General features: G+C 43.4%; 1 protein-coding gene across 6 annotated transcripts in view; it reads left to right on the forward strand.

The window, feature by feature from the left end:
* The window catches only part of tbc1d32 (TBC1 domain family, member 32), a 452,053-nt gene that overhangs the window by 168,097 nt on the left and 261,678 nt on the right, over positions 1-22,278 (forward strand). For all 6 annotated transcript variants that reach the window (XM_072499364.1, XM_072499359.1, XM_072499363.1 and 3 more), the window contains 6 exons: positions 9,972-10,064; positions 10,413-10,555; positions 12,013-12,140; positions 16,338-16,536; positions 18,682-18,764; positions 20,633-20,771. In XM_072499364.1, the coding sequence (XP_072355465.1) occupies positions 9,972-10,064; positions 10,413-10,555; positions 12,013-12,140; positions 16,338-16,536; positions 18,682-18,764; positions 20,633-20,771 (785 nt within the window). The remainder of the gene's footprint in view (positions 1-9,971; positions 10,065-10,412; positions 10,556-12,012; positions 12,141-16,337; positions 16,537-18,681; positions 18,765-20,632; positions 20,772-22,278) is intronic.

The raw sequence follows: 22,278 nt of genomic DNA on the forward strand, positions 1-22,278 counted from the left end.
TTCAGCTCTTTTGTCAATGTTTGAACCAAGGCTGAAGTGAGGTCTGGAGCTGAGTGGCCCTGGCGGAACCCAACTGAGCATCCATGAACAGGTTATTGCTGAGTAAGTGCCGCTTGATAGCACTGTTGATGACTCCTTCCATCACTTTGCTAATGATGGAGGGTTGACTGATAGGGCGGTAATTGCTGGATTGGATTTGTCCTTTTTCTTGTGTACAGGACACACCTGGGTAATTTTCCACGTTGCCGGGTAGATGTCAGTGTTGTAGCTGTAGTGGAACAGCTTGGCTAAGGGTGCGACACGTTCTGAAGCACAAGTCTTCAGCACCATTGCTGGAATATTGTCAGGGCCCAAGGCCTTTGCAGTATCCAGTGCCTTCAGCCATTTCTTGATATCACGTGGAGTGAATCATATTGGCCGAAGACTGACATCTGTGATGGTGGGGATCACTGAAGGAGACCGAGATGGACCATCCACTCGGCGCTTCTGGCTGAAGATTGTTGTGAATGCCTCTGCCATCTCTTTTTGCACATATGAGCTGGGCTCTTCCATCATTGAGGATGGGGACATTTGTGGAGCCTCCTCCTCCAGTAAGTTGTTTAATTGTCCACCACCATATATGGCTGGATGTGGCAGGACTGCAGAGCCTGGATCTGACGCGTTCGTTGTGGAATCGTAGATCTGTCTTATTACTTGCTGCTTATGCTGTTTGGCACACAAGTAATCCTGTGTTGCGGCTCACCAGGTTTACACCTCATTTTGTGGTATGGCTGCTATTGCTCCTGGCATGCTCTCCTACCCTCTTCATTGAACTGGGGTTCATCTCCTGGCTTGGTGGCAATGGCAGAGTGGGGGATATGCTGGGTCCTGAGGTTGCAGATTGTGGTTGAATACAATTCTGCTGCTGCTGATGGCTCACAGCACCTCATTGATGCCCAGTTTTAAGTTGCTAGATCTGTTTGTAGTCTATCCCATTTAACACGGTGGTAGTGCCACACAACACAATGGAGGGTATCCTCAACATGAAGACCAGACTTTTCGCCCACAAGCACTGTGCGGTGGTCACTTCTACCGATGCTGTTATGGACAGATGCATCTGCAGCAGGCAGGTTGGTGAGGATAAGATCAAGCATGTTTTTCCCTCTTGGTTCCCTCCCCACCTGCTGCAGTCCCAGTCTAGCAGCTATGTCCTTTAGGACCCGGCCAGCTCAGTCTGTGGTGGTACTACCGGGCCACTCTTGGTGATGGACATTGCAGTTCTCCCACCCAGAGCATATTTAGGCCTATCCTGTGAGTCATGGAACAGGGAGATGTTGTCTTTTAAAATCTTTCCTACTTCAAGACTGTGAAGAAAACAACTTTACAACTCTGTTTCGATAAAACTAACTTCGTCTTTATTGACCAAAGTCTGCATGCAGTATGGCTACAGTTTGAAGAGAGAGAGAGCTGTTAAAGCAAACCTGCTCATTCTTTCTCAAGCTCGCAAAGACATGGAGAAAATGTTCAATATTTATACAAAAGCTGTATCATTTTACAAAAACAGACCTTGTTCAAAAATGTCAATACAGTCATAACTTCTGACCAAACATGTTGTCATGGAAAGACCCTGACTCGGCTTATTTGCAGTATTTTGTCTTTAGAGGGTTTAAGACGTGGTCCTATTTGGCTTTCACCTCTGCCCTCATGATGCTTTGACGCAGATGGACCTAGGTCATGAGGAGGTTGTGTTAATAGGACATTCCTAGATCGTGGCTTTGTTATCAGGTTTTACTAAGGTCAGGCACTATTTTCCCTCTTCTGGCCTTGTATGATACGATTATGTGGATTCTTAGCTTTGTCTAGTTTGTCAGGGTCTGGTCTTGGCACTAGCTGACAAGCTTTCTTATACATGGTTACATAAGTTGGCTATTTTTCCCATCATGCTATTGCTGAGTTTGTACACTTTCACATTCCCTCCTGTTGTCCCATCAGGACAACCACTCAATTGTTCAAATAGGGATATTCAGGAGACGGGTGTAAATACATGACACAAGCATCCAAGCAATCCTATTGCTAATAGTAATAATAGTAATAGTATAAAGGCCTTAAATATCCAATCGAACAATCCATGTCCCAGCCAACCTAACCAACCTGGTGGGTTATAATCGTGAAATTCTTGGCCAATTTCTTAAAGTTGATCCGCCTGTCGTCTTATATGGTCAGCTAGGTTGGTAATATTTTCAGAGGCATCTGGGATATAAGTACAGCATTCCTGACCTATAATGGCACACGTTCCTCCCTGCGAGGCTAACAGATAATCCAGAGCCATTCGATTTTGTAATGCCACAGTCCGGACAGCCACCAGCTCAGCCGAGACCTCGGCTAGTGCCCGTCCGGTTGCCCTGGATTCTGCTGCTGTTATGTTCGACAGTTGTTCCAATGCCGAGGCCATAAGGATCAGTTCGTTTGCTGCCTTGCCTGTTCTGTATTGTGGAAAGGCGATCATAAAGAACTCCTCGGTTTTACTAATGGTCCTCCTGATTCGTGAGGAGTGTTGTTTAAGGGAGAGTAGGTGGTGCATGCAGGGTACGACATATCCTAGATAACAGGACCCTGTCCAATTTCTGGGAAGCCAGGAGTATGCTTTAGTGCCACATATGAAATAGGTCCCGTTATAGGCCGTAAAATTCTCAGCCATTGTCATCCAGGGTACCTGGGAATTATGCGTCCATGAGCTATTTGATGTTTTATTCCACACCCTGGACCAATCAAGAACAAACATACCCTTGTTGGTATCGGTCCCTGCCATTCGGTTGTAAGATTACACCTACTCTGCCCCATTGATGGTCCTTCTCCTGATTTACTAAAACATAGGGATCCTTGCGCAGTGCTCGATGGGATGGTAAGGGCAGGGGGATTCGAAACATGGGGATATCCAGGTTGATACCAGGCTGAAAATCTAGTCACCCATAGCCAGCCGATCTCCAAATTTTCATATCTCCACCGAACCCCTGTGTTCGGTTTTGACGCAGTATCCACTCAACTGTTTCTGCTAAGTGGAATGGGAGTGATTGGAGAGGTAGCCCCTCCTTCGAATGGATGGAGATACGGGTACAAACCCAACAGTTACTGACATTCAATCTGTCAGCATAAATATATGACATATATAGAAAGCTATTAGCACGCAGCTCTTTGTCAGTTTGTTCTCCTCCTGTCGAATGGCCATTAAGACCAATTAGTCCAAATAGTCCAAATGTGATAATGAAGATCCTCATTCTGCGTCCTCGTTGGGGCTGGAACCAATCTTCTTACAATCCGATAGGTGTACCCAACTCGAACGTCCTTCGAGTTTAACGGCAGTCGGTGTAGTCAGCAATACTTGAAAAGGGCCGCTCCAGCGTTGCCCTAACGTCTCTCTTTCTTTATCAGCACGTAGTCTCCTGGTTTGACTACTGGATATCGAGGGATCTTTGTTCCGGCTGTTGCTGGGAGATGGGCCTGTTTTACCTGCAAGTGGAGAAACTTCAAAGAAATTGTTTAATTGCTTCAATTAACTCACCATTTTATCTCCCATAACGTGGAGGTCTATTCCCTCTAGGGGTTCTTCATGGGCATCCCAGGGAGTCCTCATTGGCCGACCGTAGACTATCTCTGCAGCTGACAGTCCGGACCGCGAATGTGGAGTAACCCTCATGTGAAACAGTGCCAAAAGCAATATCTTTAGCCAATTTAATCCAGTTTCTTCGGTCAATTTAGATAATTTTTCTTTTAAGGTCCCATTTGCTCTTTCTACAATTCCTGCTGCCTGTGGATGATACGCGCAGTGCAGTTGTTGTTTAATTTTGAGTGCTTCGCACAATTCAGAATTGATTCGAGCCACAAAATGTGTTCCATTGTCTGACCTCATCGTTCTGGGAATCCCAAAGCGGGGAATAATTTCTGTCAATAGTAATTTTACCACCGTATGTGCAGTACAGTTGGTGGTGGGGAAGGCTTCAATCCATTTACTAAATACATCAATGATCACTAAACAATATTTATAGCATTGTACTTTAGGTAATTCAATAAAATCAAGCTGTATGCAGGCAAAAGGACCATCTGGCAAGGGGGTTGTTCCGGGAGGGCATTTAATGCCTTTACCCTTATTATTTTTCATGCAAATAAGACATCGATCCAGCCGCATTTGTGCTGCTGTATTCAGATCTGGGTGCCACCAAGTTTTCAAAAGTAGCTGTACCATTCCCTCCTTGCCAAGATGGGTACAAGAATGCAAATAATCAATAAGTATCGGCAATAACGAATCTGGAACACAAACTTGACCTACTGGGGTAAGCCAGAGGTTTTGTGTCAACGAGTGCGAACACCCCATTGACTTCCATAGTGTGCGCTCAGAATCAGAGGCGTCCCTCTGTAACCTTTGAATTTCAGCTAACTCTGGCATGCCCTTTGTTGCTAGAATAGGTAACTGATTTAAAGCCTGTGTACCCCCTGCGGGAACAATCATAGAGGCTGATGCAGACGCTGCCTTAGCGGCTGAATCCGCACGGGCGTTTCCTAATTGCACAGGAGTGTCCCCGGAAGTGTGCACAGCACATTTAATGATAGCCAATTGACGAGGAAGTTGAATAGCAACGAGGAGATTTTTAACCCAAAGAGCATTTAGAATGGGAGAGCCTGCAGAGGTAAGGAACCCACGTTGCTGCCAGAGGCGGCCAAAATCGTGGGTGACACCAAAAGCGTACCTAGAGTTGGTGTACACATTCGCACTTTGGTCTTTGGCCAGAACACAAGCTCTAGTAAGGGCGAATAACTCGGCTTTCTGCGCCGAGACTGGAATCTGGAAAGCAGCTGCTTCCAGAATGTCAGTGTCTGTAACAATGGCATACCCCGATTGCGGGACACCCATTTGGGAAATAGAAGAACTGCCATCAACATAAAAAGTGAGATCAGGATTATCAAGAGGGTGGTCAGTTAAATCGGGACGAGGTGCGGTAAGGAAGTGATTCCTAAGCAAACAATCATGTGGTGGATCAACAAGTACGTCAGGGGGATGTTCGAGAATGCTGCGGGATTTAAAGTGGAACAGTAATGGAAAGACAGATATGGGTTCTGTAATAGTGAGACCTCATATCGGCTCAAGCGGGCCTGTGTCAGATGCTGGGTCTGCTGAGATGTAAGGAGAGCCACAACAGAGTATGAGGTATACACATGCACGGGCTGATGAAGGGTTAAATTAGAGGCTGCCTGAGCTAACACATGTACAGCAGTGAGAATTTGAGTGCAGGGGGGCAAACCACAAGCTACTGGATCCAATTTAGTAGAATAATAGGCAACCGGACGGTGTTGGTTACCATGTTCCTGTGTCAAGACACCCGTGGCACATAAGTCAAGGACATTAACATACAACTGGAAGGGCCTGTCATAAAGAGGTCGTCGTAGAGCCGGGGCGGAAGCCAGCGCGTTCTTGAGAGTGACTAAAGATTGCTGTGCTAAATCGGGTAGTTCAAACTTAAGGGGTGAATTCTGGGAGGAATAAGGAGTAAGCTCCTTGGTATGAGCAGTAACATTCGGAATCCATTGTCTGCAAAAGTTCACTAAACCTAAAAAGGCTCTCATCTGCTTTGGCAAGGTAGGAAGTGCGGTTTGCAAAATGGGAGTAATACGATCCTGCGTAAGGGAACGTTCAGTAGCGCTTATCAGAACGCCCAGAAATTTAACCTGCCTCTGTCCTTTGTGTACTTTATTAGGCGGTATTACATATCCCCAGGAATGGAGACGGGTGAGCAGATAAATGGGGTCGCGTTCGTTAGAAGCAAAGTCAGGGCTAGCAAGGAGTAAGTCACGACATACTGTGTAATAGTAGATCCCCCCGGGGGTGTCAAAGTAGCTAATTGGGAGTGCAGTGACTGTGAGAAGAGTGTCGGTGAATGAATGAAACCTTGCGGTAGCCTAGTCCAAGTGTACTGGTGCCCTTTGAATGTGAAGGCAAACAAATACTGGGATTCAGCGGCAAGGGGTATCGCAAAAAAGGCGTGTTGTAAGTCCACAAGGGTAAAGACAGCTGCCTCAGGCGGGATATTACTGAGGATTGTAGCCGGGTTAGGGACCAGGGGATGCAAGGGTTCAACGATCTGATTGATACGGCGGAGGTCCTGGACCAAACGCCATTCAGACGGCCGCCCAACCTTAGGAACGGGAAGAATAGGGGTGTTACAGGGCGATTGGCACGGAACCAAAATTCCCTGTTGAAGGAAGGACTGTATCATGCTGGAGATTCCTTCCTCAGCGTCAGGGCGAATAGGGTACTGAGAAATGGAGGGCAGGGGCACACCGGACTTAACCTTAATGAGAACTGGAGGCACATTGGTAAGACCAACTTCGTGTTTGGACGCAGCCCATAAGTCTGCAGGAATCTCTGGGGACGGGGAACGGTTGGTCCGATGGTGGTTCAATGTACCATCAACACAAAAGGGCTGTGAAAAATACTGTAACGTGCCTTCAGGGAAGGTCTGTTGTCCAGTATAAAAAGGATCACATTTTCCTTGGAGGGATAAAAATTGGGGTTGTAATATTTCACGATCAGTAATTTCTTGAAACAGAAAGCTGTATGGAAAGTTTGTTCCAGGCTTAAAAGATTTGCTGTGTTTACCATCACACCGATTCCCTTACATTTTACTTAGTCCTCCCAGCCTTTATCCCATTCTTTGTTTCTTCAATGCGTTTCATTTGTTTAATATTGCTTCCTCTTATTTGATGATATGATACATCATCCAGCAATTAATAAACTGGTAATTCTTCTGCTTCTTTGTGTCCTTTCCTTCCTCTTTTGTCCATATTATTAACAGGCCTGCCCATCTCTTATTTTTCTGACGATACTACCGGTTCTTCTCACAGATGCTGATTGGTCTTTGTGTGTATCCATTTTTAGTTGATTCTGTTTCTGGAGCATATGGTGTATTTTTCCTGTGATTTGGTTAAGGAGAAAAATATTTTACTTAAGAAATGAGCGAACCTTTTCAAATCTAACATTTTGCAGATTGTAGATTGTATTCTCCCCAAAAATGACTGTGGGTGGGGATTTCCGACCAGCCAGCATGTTTTTCGGCGGTGGAGGTGGAAATCATGTTGACAGTGCCCCTCGTTACCGGACGTGAACAGCCAATAAATCCCGCCCAAAGTGTCATTACAGGAGGGAAAACCGGTGCCAATCACGCAGGCTGTGCTGACGTGATTCCCATCACAATTCATCCACACTTAGTCACTTATTTGGAGTCCGGGATGACACCCACCAAAAAAGTGATGTGGGACCCAAAGATGCAAGTTTCAGCTTCACAGAGAATGCCCTGATCTCAAAGTGAAAGCACAGCCCCACCCCCAACCACCCTTCCCAAACATTGCAGGCACCTGGGCTTGAGTGACGTGTGGCCTCTCCTCTCATCAGGAACCTCTCAAAGGGTCTCCCATCAGACCCTGACCCCTTCTTGCTGACAAAGACCTCCCCACCTCATCCTCCCCCCAACGAAGCCAGCATCAGGCACGGCCCTGCACCATCGCTGGTACCAGCCCCCTCCTCCCCTGATGAGTGACACCCCAGCATGGGTCCACCAAATTCCCCCCCCCCCCTTCATGGCCCTCTCCCCCTGAAGGCCCTGCTCTTGGCAGTGCAAACCTCAGGCCCTGGTAGTGGCAAACTAACATTGCTCCCTCTCTCTCTCTCTCTCTCTCTCTCTCTTCACCCCCCCCCCCCCCCCCCCAATCCCACACCACCACCTCGCTGCTCAGCATAGTAATCACATCTGGCCTCTGGTAGTGATCCCCGTGGCCTTGCGCGATGCTAGTGGTGGGGAGAACACAGGGAGCCTGGAGAATCTGGCTTTATCTGGACGCAGCATATTTAAATGCCCGGCGACTGCCTGAATCAGATTTCATCACCTGCAGGGGGCTTGTAGCATAGCGCTTTGTTCGGTGCCAAGCGCAGAACCCATTTAAGGGCTCTGCGGCCATTCTCCCGATATAAGCGGATGTGCTCCTTTTTGAAAGAGTACATTTGAAGCCTGCAGAAAAATTTGCTGAAAATCAGTCATGCTTGGCATGTCTTTAGCGGCATGTCCCAAAGGAGTTTAGGTTAAGGTTTCAGAGTAGTGCATCTCAGCACGCCAACACACTTTCTACAGCAGAGCTGCATTACCATGGTAAGCTATCGAGGCATGGATCAAAAATCCTGTCACTATCAGTACGCACCTGTTCTGTGAACCTGAGCAAAAGTGTTGGAGAGCATAAGGAACATGCTCAGAGATAATTAACAAAAACATCAGAATAGTTGTTCCCTAACTAAGCACGGAGCCCAAATTGAGCATCATTGTCCTGACATCTTAGAGTAGATTCCTTTCAGCCCTGGCATGCTGCAGTTCTGTCAAAAGATGTTTGTTCCAGTGGAAGCACAAAGTAAATGTTTTACACACTGAAGCTTTTTTTCCACCTTGCATTCCTAAATTTCTAGGTTGGAGCAAAATTAGAGATAAAGGCAAACACTAAAGAGAATAATGAGATATGCTTTTGCGGCCAGGAAACAACAAAATACATAATTATCCAGAAGAAGTGAAACTTCAACGCCTATCATGCTGAAAATATTTTCTTTTTCATTTTTAATCCAACCACTTTGTTATTTGTTTACCAGAAATTGGTAACTGTACGCTGCATATTTAATTGAGTAAAATACATTGTTTGAACTCCTTATTTCTCTTCCTTTCATATCATCCTCCCTTTTATGAATACTGCTGTGACCTCTGAAATCACACTTCTCATCAGAATTGATGATCGCATTAACTTAAATACTATTCTGATACATAGATTGTACAGAAAGTCTTGTCTTTCGGGCAAGGTTCCAATTATCAACTTTATATGCATTTCTTGTGATGGGTTACTCATATATGATGCAATAAGGCTGCTTTCCCCTTGGAGAGGGAGAGCTGACCGGTGGTGATTTAACCTGAGGATCACCAGACATCTGGTGAAGGGCAAGAACATAAGAACTAGGAGCAGGAGTAGGCCATTTGGCCCTTGAGCTTGCTCCACCATTCAATAAGATCACGGCTAATCTTTTAAAAGCTCCACACAACAGGGCTGGTTTAGCTCAGTGGGCTAGACAGCTGGTTTGTGATGCAGAACAGGGCTAGACAGCTGGTTTGTGATGCAGAACAAGGCCAGCAGCGCGGGTTCAATTCCAGTACCAGCTGAGAATTCTGAATTCTCAGTGTACCCGAACAGGCGCAGGAATGTGGTGACTAGGGGCTTTTCACAGTAACTTCATTGCAGTGTTAATGTAAGCATGCAGTGTTAATGTAAGCATACTTGTGACAATAAAGATTATTTGTTTATTTAATTTACTTGCTCACTCACCACAACCCTAATTCCTTTGCTGTTCAAAAATCTATCTATCTTTGCCTTAAAAACATCCAACGAGATAGCTTCAACAGCTTCACTGAGCAGGGAATGTCACAAATTTACAACGCTTTGGGTGAAGAAGTTCCTCCTCAACTCAGTCCTAAATCTGCTCCTCATTATTTTGAGGCTATGCCCCCTAGTTTTAATTTCACAGCCATTGGAAACAACTTCCCTGCTTCTATCTTATTCCCTTCACAATTTTATATGTTTCCACCAGATCCCCCCCATATTCTTCTAAATTCCAAAGAGTCTAGTCCCAGTCTTGAAAAGGTGGGCCTTCATGAATAACCTCAGCCGGTATAGGAATTGAAACCACGCTGATGGCTTTATTCTGCATCACAAACCAGCTATCCAGCCAACTGAGCTAAACTGGCCAGTTTGCCTGAGGTGTGATAATCCTCAGGTTAAATCACTCCAATCAGCTCTCCCCTGCAAAGGGGAAAAGCACCCTATCGTCATCTGTGCTTATGGCAACTTTACCTGTAATGCAATAAGGTATTCAGCAAAAACTGATTCCAAAAACTGACTGATATTTTGTTTTAAACTAGAACCAGTATCTCTAATGGACTTGTTGGTACTGTTAATCCGGATGATGTATCAACACCCAAAATCAGCACAGAATGGAAATATTACACAAACAGGTAATAACCAAACACTGTGATACGATCTTTACTAAAGCTCCATACGGCCAAAATGAACAAGACTGCAATTGAAAATTAGAAATAAAAATAGAAATACACATGGGATCTGCTAGTATCTGAAAAGTGAAGATATTTTATTTTCTGTAACGGTTCTGACAAAAGGTGTCTACATCCAATGACAAGTTCATCATTCGAATAGAAATCCATTTGTCAGAACTTGGCTAGAAATGACAACCATCTCTTCCCTATTCAAACGCTGCTGGGCCTTCTGTGGTTTTCCATCAAATTTTGAAAAGTCAACAGTTGAGCATTGTTAAGTTAAGTATGTATCAAACATTTTTCTTTTAGATTCTTATGCTCCTGCAAATCTTGTGATGGAAGTATTGCGCATGTTATGTGGCCGAAAAGAATGTGCTACTGAGTGCCTCTACAGAAGCATTGTTATAGATTCACTTCTCTTTCCAATATCCACATTGCTGAAAGGAGAACAGGTGGGGTCATTTAAAACAATTTTATCAGGGCTTTAGGTTTTTAGTTATAATTATAACTTTTTGATGTGTGCTTTAAACCTGCATGTAGCCATAACATTTTCAACCTCCCAAAAATGTTACTATACTATTTTGCATTTTAGGCACAAAATGGCCTCCTGTGCTCCCAATATAGCAACCGGAAGTGTACCTGCTATCACATTAGATAAGGTAGATCCCTGGAGGTTGGCATCCCATCAGACAGGATAAATGATGTTGATGTACTTATTTTCAATTTTTTAATCCTTGTGTTTGGATCGCCAAGTGCAGCACAGTGTGGTGCAAATCATCTGGAAGGCCACTGTACTTTGCTGAATAAGATTTTGAGAGCAATAGTTGTTGTCCTTCTGCTTCCCTCAACACCTGTACCCACTGCCAGCTGTTACAGCTTCCCTCGTCAGATCTTCCCTGGCTTTTAATTACCTCTTTACATCCTGTTGCTCTGCTTTCTTGGCTACTGATGGTCATACCCTCACCCAAACTCACTTGCCTGAGGGTTACTGTGATTCCAGCAGTGAGCTGATGGCCAACAATTTTTTGCCAGGGGTACTACATGGCTCACTGACTCGATGGAAATTAGGTCTGTAACCTAATATTGGGGTAACCTCACCATTCAGAGATAGGAATTGCACGCCTGAATTGCTGGGCATATAACACTGAAATCTGTACCTTTCAATATCATTAAGATATGTAATCATTTTACTTGCATTGGTAATAATGTGGCACAATAGTAAATTTGCTTCATTACAGCGGAGCAGCCAATACAAAATATAATGTCGAAAATTGGTTTCCTTTCTTTATATTTAATTTTGAAATAGAGGAACACTACTTGGTGCTGTGATTTTCATTTCTGAGATTAGTGAAACTAATAAGATGAATGTTTCCTGACTTTATTAATAGTCAGGATCCTTTATGAAATTAATTTGGCAAATTGCAACACAGTTCTATGCAGGAATGGATGTGGACAGTACAAAATTGTTTGGGGAGAAGACAGGAGAATGGGGATGAGGAACATATCAGACATAATTGAATGGCGGAACAGACACGATGGGCCGAATGGCCTAATTCTTCTATACCTTATCGTCTTCTAATTTGACAGAAGTTAGTTGTCTCAGTCGGAAATTATGAGAGTAGCTTGTGTTATCCTGCTGAGGTACGTCAATAGAAAGAGAAGAGAGTGATTTACCATCCATCTACTCTTATTATGTCAAACATGGCACTCCCAGCACTTGCATCCTTCATCCTGACGAGCAGAAATTCAGTTATAAAAAGTCACAAAAAGCGATATTTGTCTGCAACCAGCACCTACAAAAAAAATCTGTAAAACAGTTTTATATGTGGAAAATGCTGCGCCGGTTAGTTTATTTTGCTCTGAAGTAAAGGTGCAATGATAATCATACCAATTTATTTACTTTGAATAGATGATAGTTACCGGTATTGAAACAGTGCTGATAAATACAGCAGATATTTTGGCAAGGATAGCCTCCACAGACCGAGGACTTTCACTGCTCCTTTTTGGTGAAAATAACAAAGAAGCTGCAAGGAACTGGTAAGAATGTATATAAAACTCAAGAGAAAATAAAAGTAGTATAACGAGACTGTGGTTAAAATATGTATTTTTTAATCTCCTGCAAACCAGTTTTGATTCTCTTTTGACAACTACAGTTCACAAGTGAAATGGGTACTTTGTCTAGTTGCTAAATGACTTCCGATTTCTCCATCTGTTTTTGCCCTTTAAGTTAAAACAAGTGGGACACCTTGCATTGCATGTTGTTTGGGTTTGGTCATATAACTTTCAATCATCTACATTTTAATTTAATATAAATGTTCCTTCCTCCATGCCACATATCAATACCTCAAACTGAAGGACAAAGGGAAACATTCTTTGCTGATTTCTGCTGGAAACTTCTCCTAAGCTGCTCTCTCCCATTCATTGTTGCATCATGCATTCCACTGCTACGTTTTCAGCCAAGGTAGTTCATTTGACATTAATTCCATTATTTCAAATCTTCCTTATAAAATACAGAGCATTATGAAATGTCTTCTCAAATTTAGATGGAGCTACCAACAATGGCCTAGGCATCATACTGAGATAACTTTAAAGTAACCTCAGTCCAGTCAGCCCTCTAAAATTGTTTTTACCAACATTTAGTGACTGGTTCTCAAATTTTCAAATCAATTGTTCAAACAAAACAAAAACTAGGAGCAGGAATAGGCCATTTGGCCCTTCAAGGTTCCTATGCCATTCAGTATGATCATGGTTAATACTTTATCTCAAGGCCATATTCCTTCTTTCTCCCCATACCCTTTGATGCCATTAAAATCTAAAAAAAAAGATCTCTTTTTTGAATGCATTCAGTGATATGGCCTCCACAGCATTCTGTGGGAGAGAATTCCACAGATAAAGACATTTTTCCTCATCTCAGTCCTAAATGGTCCACCCCATATCCTGAGACTGTGTCCTCTGGTTCTAGATTCCCCAACCAGGGAAAATATCCTAGTCTGGCCCTGTTAGAATTTTAAGATGTTTCAATCAGATCTCTCATCCTTCTAAACTCGAGTGAATACTGGCCCAGTTGAACCAATCTCTCCTCATAGGACAGTCCAGCCAATCCGGGTGAACCTTCGCTGCACTATCTCTCTGGCATGTATATCCTTTCTTAGGTAGAGACACCAAATCTACAAGGAGTACTCCAAGGCCCCGTATAGCTGCAATAAGACATCCCTACATGTGAACTCAAATCCTCTGCAATGAAGGCCAACAAACTATTTACCTTCTTAATTGCTTGCTGCACCTGCCCCCTACTTTCATTGACTGATGTACAAGGACACACAGATCTCTTGTACATCCACACTTCTCAATATATCACCATTTAAATAGCACTCTTTTCTTTTTTTCACACTGAAGTGTATAACTTTGCATTTAGCCATGTTGTACTGCATCTGCCATGTGTTTGCCCACTCACTCAACTTGTCTAAATCACCTTGAAGCTTCCTAGCGTTCTCACAATTCACAGTCCTGCCCAGTTTTGTGTCGTAGGCAGTGGCATAGTGATATTATCGCTGGACTAGTACAGAAACCCAGTATAATGATCTGGGGACCACAAAAGTGATGGAATTTAAACGCAATAAAATATCTGGAATTAAAAGTCTCATGATGACCATGAAACCATTGTTGATTGTTGTAAAAACCCATCTGGTTCAATAACATCCTTTCGGGAAGGAAATCTGCCATCCTTACCTGGTCTGGCCGACATGTGACTCCAGACCACAGCAATGTGATTAACTGTTAAATGGCCTAGCAAGCCACTCAGTTGTATTCACCCACTAAGAAAACACAAAAAAGGAATGAAACCGGACGGACCGTCCGGCATCGAACCAGGCACCGGAAACGACAACTGCAAACCCAGCCCTGCCAACCTTGCAAAGCCCTCCTTACTAACATCTGGGGGCTTGTGCCAAAGTTGGAAGAGCTGTCTCACAGACTAGTTAAGCAACAGCCTGACTTGATGATACTCACATACCTTGCAGAGAAGCTCCCAGACACCGCTATCACCATTCCTGGGTATGTCCTGTCTCACCGGCTGGACAGACCCAGCAGAGGTGGCGGCACAGTGGTCGGGAGGGTATTGCCCTGGGAGTCCTCAGCATCAACTCTGGACCCCATGGCATCAGGATAAACATGGGCAAGGAAACTTCCTGTTGATTACCACGTACCGGCCACCTTCAGCTGATGAAGGAGGAAGCACTGATGGTGGCAAGGGTGCAGAATATGCTCTGGCTGGGGGACTTCAATGTCCAACATAAAGAGTGGCTCGCTAGTACCACCACAAACCGAGCTGGCCGGTTCCTAAAGGACATAGCTGTTAAACTGGCACTGCAGCAGGTGGGGAGGGAACCAACAAGAGAGAAATAGATCCTCACCAATCTGTCTGCTGCAGATACATCTGTCCATGACAGTATTGTAGAAGTGACCACTGCACAGTTTACGTGGAGACAAAGTCCCGTTTTCACATTGAGTATACCTCCATTGTGTTGTGTGGCACTACCACCGTGCTAAATGGGATAGACTTCAAACAGATCTAGTAACTCGAGACTGGCCATCCATGAGGCACTGTGGGCCATCAGCAGCAGCAGAATTGTATTCAACCAAAATCTGCAACTCATGGCCTGACATATCCCCTACTCTACCATTATCACTAAGCCAGGGGATCAACCCTGGTTCAATGAAGAGTGCAGGAGAGCATGCCAGGAGCAACATGAGGCAAAATGAGGTGTCGACCTGGTGAAGCTACAACACAGGATTACTCATGTGGCAAACAGCATAAACAGCAAGTATTAGATAGAGCTCAGTGATTCCACAATGAACACATCCGATCTAAGTTCTGCAGTCCTGCCACATCCAGCTGTGAATGGTGGTGGACAATTAAACAACTTATTGGGGGAGGAGGCTCCATAAATATCCCCATAATCAATGATGGAGGAGCTCAGCACATATATACAAAAGACTAGGCCAAGGCATTTGCAACAATCTTCAGCCAGAAGGGTCGAGTGGATGATCCATCTTGGTCTCCGCCGGAGGTCCACAGCATCACAGATGTCAGTCTTCAGCCAATACGATTCACTCCACTTGTGCAACGGCTGAAGGCATTGGATACTGCAAAGGTCTTGGGCCCTGACAATATTCCAGCACTAATACTGAAGTCTTGTGCTCCAGAACTTGCCGCACCCCTCGCCAAGTTGTTCCAGTACAGCTGCAACACTGGCATCTACCCGGCAATGTGGAAAGTTACCCAGGTGAGTCCTGTACACAACAAACAGGACAAATGCAACCCAGCCAATTACCGCCCTATCTGTCTACTCTCCATCATCAGCAAAGTGATGGAAGGAGTCATCAACAGTGCTATCAAGCGGCAGTTACTCAGCAATAATCTGCTCACGGACTCTCAGTTTGGGTTCTGCCAGGGTCATTCAGCTCCTGACCTCACTTCACCCTTGGTTCATATATGGACAAAAGAGCTGAATGTCAGAGGTGAGATGAGAGTGACTGCCCTTGACATTAAGGCAGCATTTGACCAAGTATGGCATCAAGGAACCCTGGCTAAACCCGTCAATGGGAATCGGGGGAAACTCTCCGCTGGTTGGAGTCATACCTGGCACAACGGAAGATGGTTGTGGTTGGAGGTCAATCATCTCAACTCCAAGACATCACTGCAGGAGTTCCTCAGGGTAGTGTCCCAGACCCAACCATCTTCCGCTGCTTCTGACCTCCCTTCCATCATAAGGTCAGAAGGGGGGATATTTGCAGATGACTGAACAATGTTCAGCACCATTCGTGACTCCTCAGATAATGAAGCAGTCCATGTCCAAATGCAGCAAGACCTGGACAATATCCAGGCTTGGCCTGACAAGTGGCAAGTTACATTCACGCCACACAAGTGCCAGGCAATGACAATCTCCTACGAGAGGATCTAACCTTCGGCCCTTGGCATTACCATCGCGGAATCCCCATAAACAACATCCTCTTTTGCTGAATTCTAAATTGTTCCCTATCCCAGAACTGCTTCCTCACGGCGCCGAGGACCCAGGTTCAATCCCGGCCCTGGGTCACTGGCTGTGTGGAGTTTGCACATTCTCCCCGTGTGGTGGTAGGTAACCAGGCAACAAAGCGGAGTTTAAATGTTTTAAAAGATGAATTTTGAATGAGCCGTGTATCACGAGTTATATTTTGTTTTTATGTTGCCAGTCCTTCTGCAAAAGTAATTGCCGAGTTCACCAAAAGGTTGCTTGATGGGGAGCTTCCTATTTTAGCTTCAACAGAACCATCCTCCGCTCTGAAGGGTGCTTTTATCTTTGTCTGTCGTCAGATGTACAATACGTGTGAGGGTCTGGAGGTACTGATGCCTTACGGCTTACATGAAGCCATCTCTAAAGCATGGAAAAAGGTATGTTCAAGGACATCACAGACCTCCTCCCTGATTTCTTTACCTACATCGTCTTTCTCCATAGTGAACACAGTTGCAAAGTACTCAATTAAAACCTCCCCTACATCTTCCGGCTCCACACACACATTGCCACGTTGGTACCTAATGGGCCCTTATTCTTTCTCTGGTCATCCTATTGCCCTTAATATACTGATGAAACACCTTTGGATTTTCCTTTTATTATGGGCCAGGGTTTAGAGAACACCAAAGTATATCATGGAGTTCACCTGACCCACAACTTTTAATAGATTTTGGTTATGGGGAGCACAAGGGCCCACTTTACAGGTGTTATGCAACTGAGATCTAAAGTATTTTTAAACAAAAGTATGTTTATTCTATGAATCCAGTTAACATTTTATAAACACACAGTAAACATCTATCAACTACCAACACTGATAATCCCCACAGATACAATACTCTATAGGTAACCCTTAGTAACTTTCCTAGCAACATCCATAAGTCAAAGACTCTTTTTAACAAAGACAGTAGGTTTGCATTCCTTACAGAAACAGGTATTACTTTGAAAACATCAAGTGATCTGGAGGCGTTCTTTAGCATGCAGAGAGAGAGTCCAAAATACACCTCCTTGGTTTGAATGCAGCTCTCCAACTGAAAACAAAACTAAAACTCAGAGCCAAAAACAGCTTCCAGCTCATAACGAAAGTAAAAAGCAGAGCCAGAGCCCAGCTCCACACACACAATGACATCACTGCAGTCACTTGAGAAGACAAACATTTCTTAATGTGACATTCCCATGACACTTGATTTTGCCCACCAGTGTTTTCTCATGCCCATCTTCGTTCCAATTTATTTTAAAAGTAACCCCTAAACTCCCTCTACTCCTCTGGGTTTCTGCTATTTTGAGGCCTCTGTATCTGCCATCAGCCTCCCTTTTGTCCCCCTCAGCAGTCCTTGGATATCCCTTGACACCCAGGGTTCTCTGGACGTATTGCTCCCAGCCTTCACTTTTACCGGTACATGTTGGCCCTCTGCCCTCTTCATTTAATTTTTGAATGAATCTCACTGTTCTGTTGTAGATTTTCCTACAAGTAGCTGCTCCCAGTCGACTTTTGATGATCCTGTCTTATCGTATTAAAATTGGCCTTCCCTAATTCAGAACCTTTATTTCAAGTCCATCCTTGTCCCTTCCGTAACTTCCTTAAATCAGTTATGGTCACTGTTAAATGTTCCCCCACTGAAATATTGACCACTTGCCTGGCTTCATTCCCTAAAAATTAGGTCCAGCACCACCACTCCTCTCTTGTAGACTTTCTATGTACTGGCATAAAAAGCTCTCCTGGATGCATTTAAAGAATTCCACCCCTCTAAGCCTTTCACACTTTCACTGTACCAGTTAATATTGGGGAAGTTGAAATCCCCTACTATTATTACCCGATTTTTCTTACAATTCTCAAAGATTTTACAGCACAGAAGGAGGCCCATTCAGTCTGTGCCAGCCATCAAACACCTATATTCCAATTCCATTTTCCATCACTTGGTCCGTGGCCTTCTTTGCTATGACGTTTCAAAACTCATCTAAGCGTTTGAAACTTAATTCTGTCCAGCACTGCTAAATATCTTGCTCCATTTTGTACATCTTACAATATTTTCAGCTTTAAGACTGAAAAACGATAAAATGAAGCACAGGTATGAATACTAATACATGTAAAGGTCACTCATTTACTGTCTTCATAGCTAATTAACAGTGATGGAATTGAATTCCCAAAGCACTAGCAAAAAATATCAGAATGCCTTTGCTAAAATGGAATTTCATTTATCCATTTGCTGTGAAACAGGACCCTGATCTTATCAGTTTCATGACATAATTCCCCTTATTGTTCTAAAACAGGCAATCGTTTGGCTCACCAGGAGAGTTATCATGGGCAATCTGCTAGTAAAACATTCATGTAGTTCTAAAAATGAATGCAGCTTTTTTGTTTTCTGGGCGAATGAGCCTTTATCCATATTTTTCATGCAATGTTGGAGTATGACTTAATATTCAAATATGTTTTATGCATTCTATAATTGTTTAAAAACACAGACTTCACAAAATCTTTATGTAATTATGAAATTTCCAAATTCAATTTTAACTTTTTTGTGAACTAGGCCTGTTTACTTTCTGAACGAATACCTACTCCAACAGCAGGAAGTGAATCAGACTCTTCAACTGCTCAGGAATTACAAAATACGTAGGTGTACCCGATTGTTGTTTTGCAATTGTGTGTGATCATACTGATTAATAGCAATGGTCTGGATTTAATGCAGCCCAATTACAGCAGGAAACATAGCATCTGGGCCCACTTAATTATGGGAATTGCCTCATATCAGTCTCCTGGCAGTGAAGAATCCTCTCCCGATTACGTCCTCTGAAAGGACAGAAGGAGATGATGTGGGATTCCTCGGCCAATTAATGAGCCAATTGATATTCATTATCCTTGGGCCCACCGCAATTTAATAGTGGCTCTGGGATTAAACTCCCTTGAAGGGTTACCCAGCAACCCTTGTTGGATTTGTTAGTAGCCTCCCCCACTATCTGGCACTCTCAGATCTCTCAATTGGACACATCGGCAGGGGCGTGGCTTCTGAAAGGCACTCTGCTGCTCTTTCCTCCAACCTACTTTGCTCCCTTCTTCCTTCTTTGGAGCTCCACATGCTTATTATGGCAGCCAGGGGAATACTCCTCTTGACCCACAAGGAATCCTCACCTAAATTTTAAAAACTCCCTTTCCTAACATCTTTTGGCCATTCTGCTAACTCTCGCCAGATTTGGGTTTTATATTGTGCACCTCATTTTCATCTTCACTGTTGAACAGTAATCTTTGGCTGGTATTTATGGATGTTTACCACCCATGTAGTGAAGATGAAAATCGTATATCTGAACGAACACAAAAAAATCAAATCCTGTTTTAAATATTATTTTCATCATCTTGCAAATATATATATTGCTATGGAATCCTAAGGAATAATTCAACACAATGTTTTTTTTAAACACAAAATAAAGTACATTTGTGAGACTGGATGAATCATAAAGAAAATTGATCTTACTTATACTTAAACATATTAGTGAAGCTGGTTTTAAAAAAAATTTAGAAATTAATTTTTTCCTCTTATACTTAATACATGTTTGTGTAAAAGTCAATCTCATGATTGTTGACCTAAAACAACTCGTGACCCTACTTTTTCAGGATCAAAGCCAAACATTTCAGAGCAAAAGTATTCTCTACAATCACATCAAAAAAATACATTCCTTATTTGTTAGAATAGTTACACATATACCATAATTCCTCCAGTTCATTCTTGTCAATTACGGCATTAAGAACGTAGATTGATTTTGATTTTTGTGGGGTGAAACTAAGAGATCAGAAAAGAGTAATTAACAGTGCACATGGCACTGGGGTTGCAGGGATCAACTTCCAGAGCAACATTGAAATAAATGAACTCCCGGTCTTGTGTCCTCAATCACCGCCCTCAGCCTTTTTGGGGATAGGAAGGTACAGGCCTTGCTAATCGAACCCTTGCAAATGCCGTCAGAGGAATTCCCCTGCAGTAAGGTAGGACAAGGGCTGGGAGCCATCATCGTGATACATCAGCGGCCCTTTCCTTTCCCTGACCCCTGAGCATCATTGAAACCATAGGACCAGCCAAAGTTGCTGCTTCCTTTCTCGGAGTGTGTCGGTTGTGGGGGTCTCCGTAATAAAAACAGAGTGAGAGAGACAATAACAGCTGGTATGAACTACACATCCCCCATTACCCTATGGTCCTTTTGAGGCTTGTTCGCTGTATCAAATGGATGTGTTTTAGTTCAACGTAAGCCCCTCAATTACCTGTGTAAAAGTCGACCCCTTAACTTTTTGTCGAAAAATAGATCACAAACATTTGACTGTTACATGAGTATATTACGGGATGTTGTTTTACTTTTGTTTACTTTTTTATCTTTAGTACTACACTGCAGTTAGGAGGAATCCTATTCTTGGTATGGTATCATAACCATGATTGCATAAATTAGCATGATTTCTTGGGCACCATAAAAAATGAAACCCTTTAACTCTCTTGTCAGGATGATCTTAGAAGAAATGTTGCTGGACAATCTGCTAAACTTTGCTGCTACTCCAAAAGGGTTGTTACTTCTGCAGCAAACAGGAGCACTCAATGAGTGTGTGATCTTCATGTTCAGTAGATTCACTAAAAAGTTGCAGGTATGTGAATCATTTGATAGTTCATCTTTTGGGAATGAAGGGATGTATATGTTGTCCCTTTTATAATAATCTGTTATTTTATCAGTTCCGAACTTGTGTCTAGAATTCTGGACTGTTGACCGTTGATCATTCTTTCCTGTATCACCCTGAACCCATGATTAGCTATATTCCTTCTTGTCCTCCTCAACCGCTCCAACATTTGGGATGACTGACAAGTCTGTCCTTTTACATGGTTCCTTCGGCCTTGTCCATCTGTGGAACCATTCTCCTATCTTTACATTGCTATCTGTCCCAGTATAGCTTGGTTCCATCTCCTTCCCTACACGGTTAATTTAGGAGAGTGCCAAGATTCCATCTTTGGTATCCACCACTTCCTTGTTTACATGTTGCTTCTTTGTTACATTCACCATAGATATGCGCCGGGATTCTCCATTGGCAAGATTGTCCGCTTCGCCAGCAGCGCACCCACGGGTTTCCCGATGGCATGGGGGTGGTCACAATGGCAACCTCCATTGGCCGGCTGTGGGAACAGAGCATCCAGCTGCCGGTGGCAGCATGCCGTGCCGAAAAACGGGCTGGCGGGAAGGAGAATCCCACCCCTGGTGTTAGTTCCACATATATGCTGAAGACACCTAATTCTTTTCTAAATATGGTTTGGAGTCGGTAACTGTATGACAGCTAAGTTCAAGAAGTGTTGTCAACTTCAAATGTCATCATGAAATACTGTATCATAAGTTATATCTCTTTTAAATACAGTGATTGATGATAGAGCCTTGTTTAGGAATGGTAAGTGAACATTAAATTTAACAGAATTGTGAAAGTAATGAAGTTTCAGATGCATTTGTGTACATTATCCACATATATGCTGAAGACACCTAATTCTTTTCTAAATCACCCTCAACTCATTGACAAACACTGCTTTTCACTATCAATTTATCAATGATCCTGAATTTTCTCAAAATGAAAGCCATTCTGTGATGTAGCTCATGCTATATCACAGCAACCTCGCCTCTATTCTTTCTGCATATGGTCACTTAAGATGAATCAGACAATTTGCAGGAGAAGAGTCATACAGACTCGAAACATTAACTCTATTTCTCTCTCCACAGATTCTGCCAGACTTCTTGAGTTTATCCAGCATTTTCTGCTTCTATTTCAGACAGTACACCACTTTGGTATCGTACTTGACCCTGAATTGAGCTTCAAACTCCATAATCTATCCATCGTCATCAGCACTTGCACAGTCATCTTTTTAATCTCAAATTTAAATTGAGTTTACGTCTCCCTCCCGATTCTGATATAGGGCCAGATTTTCCCATTCTGACACAGGCCTACCTACATTGGACGAAAAATAAGATTCCCACTCCCATTCCTGATGCCAACAATTTTGATCAGTGTGGTTTAAGGGGCAGGTCGAGAACTGTATCCAGCTATACTGAAATTGCCGTGTTCATTTAGAATTTCAACCACGCATAATTTTCAAGGGGTCAGGCCAGTTTTTGAAGGC

Source organism: Scyliorhinus torazame, chromosome 4 (genome assembly GCF_047496885.1).
Source record: "Scyliorhinus torazame isolate Kashiwa2021f chromosome 4, sScyTor2.1, whole genome shotgun sequence".
Lineage (NCBI taxonomy): Eukaryota > Metazoa > Chordata > Chondrichthyes > Carcharhiniformes > Scyliorhinidae > Scyliorhinus > Scyliorhinus torazame.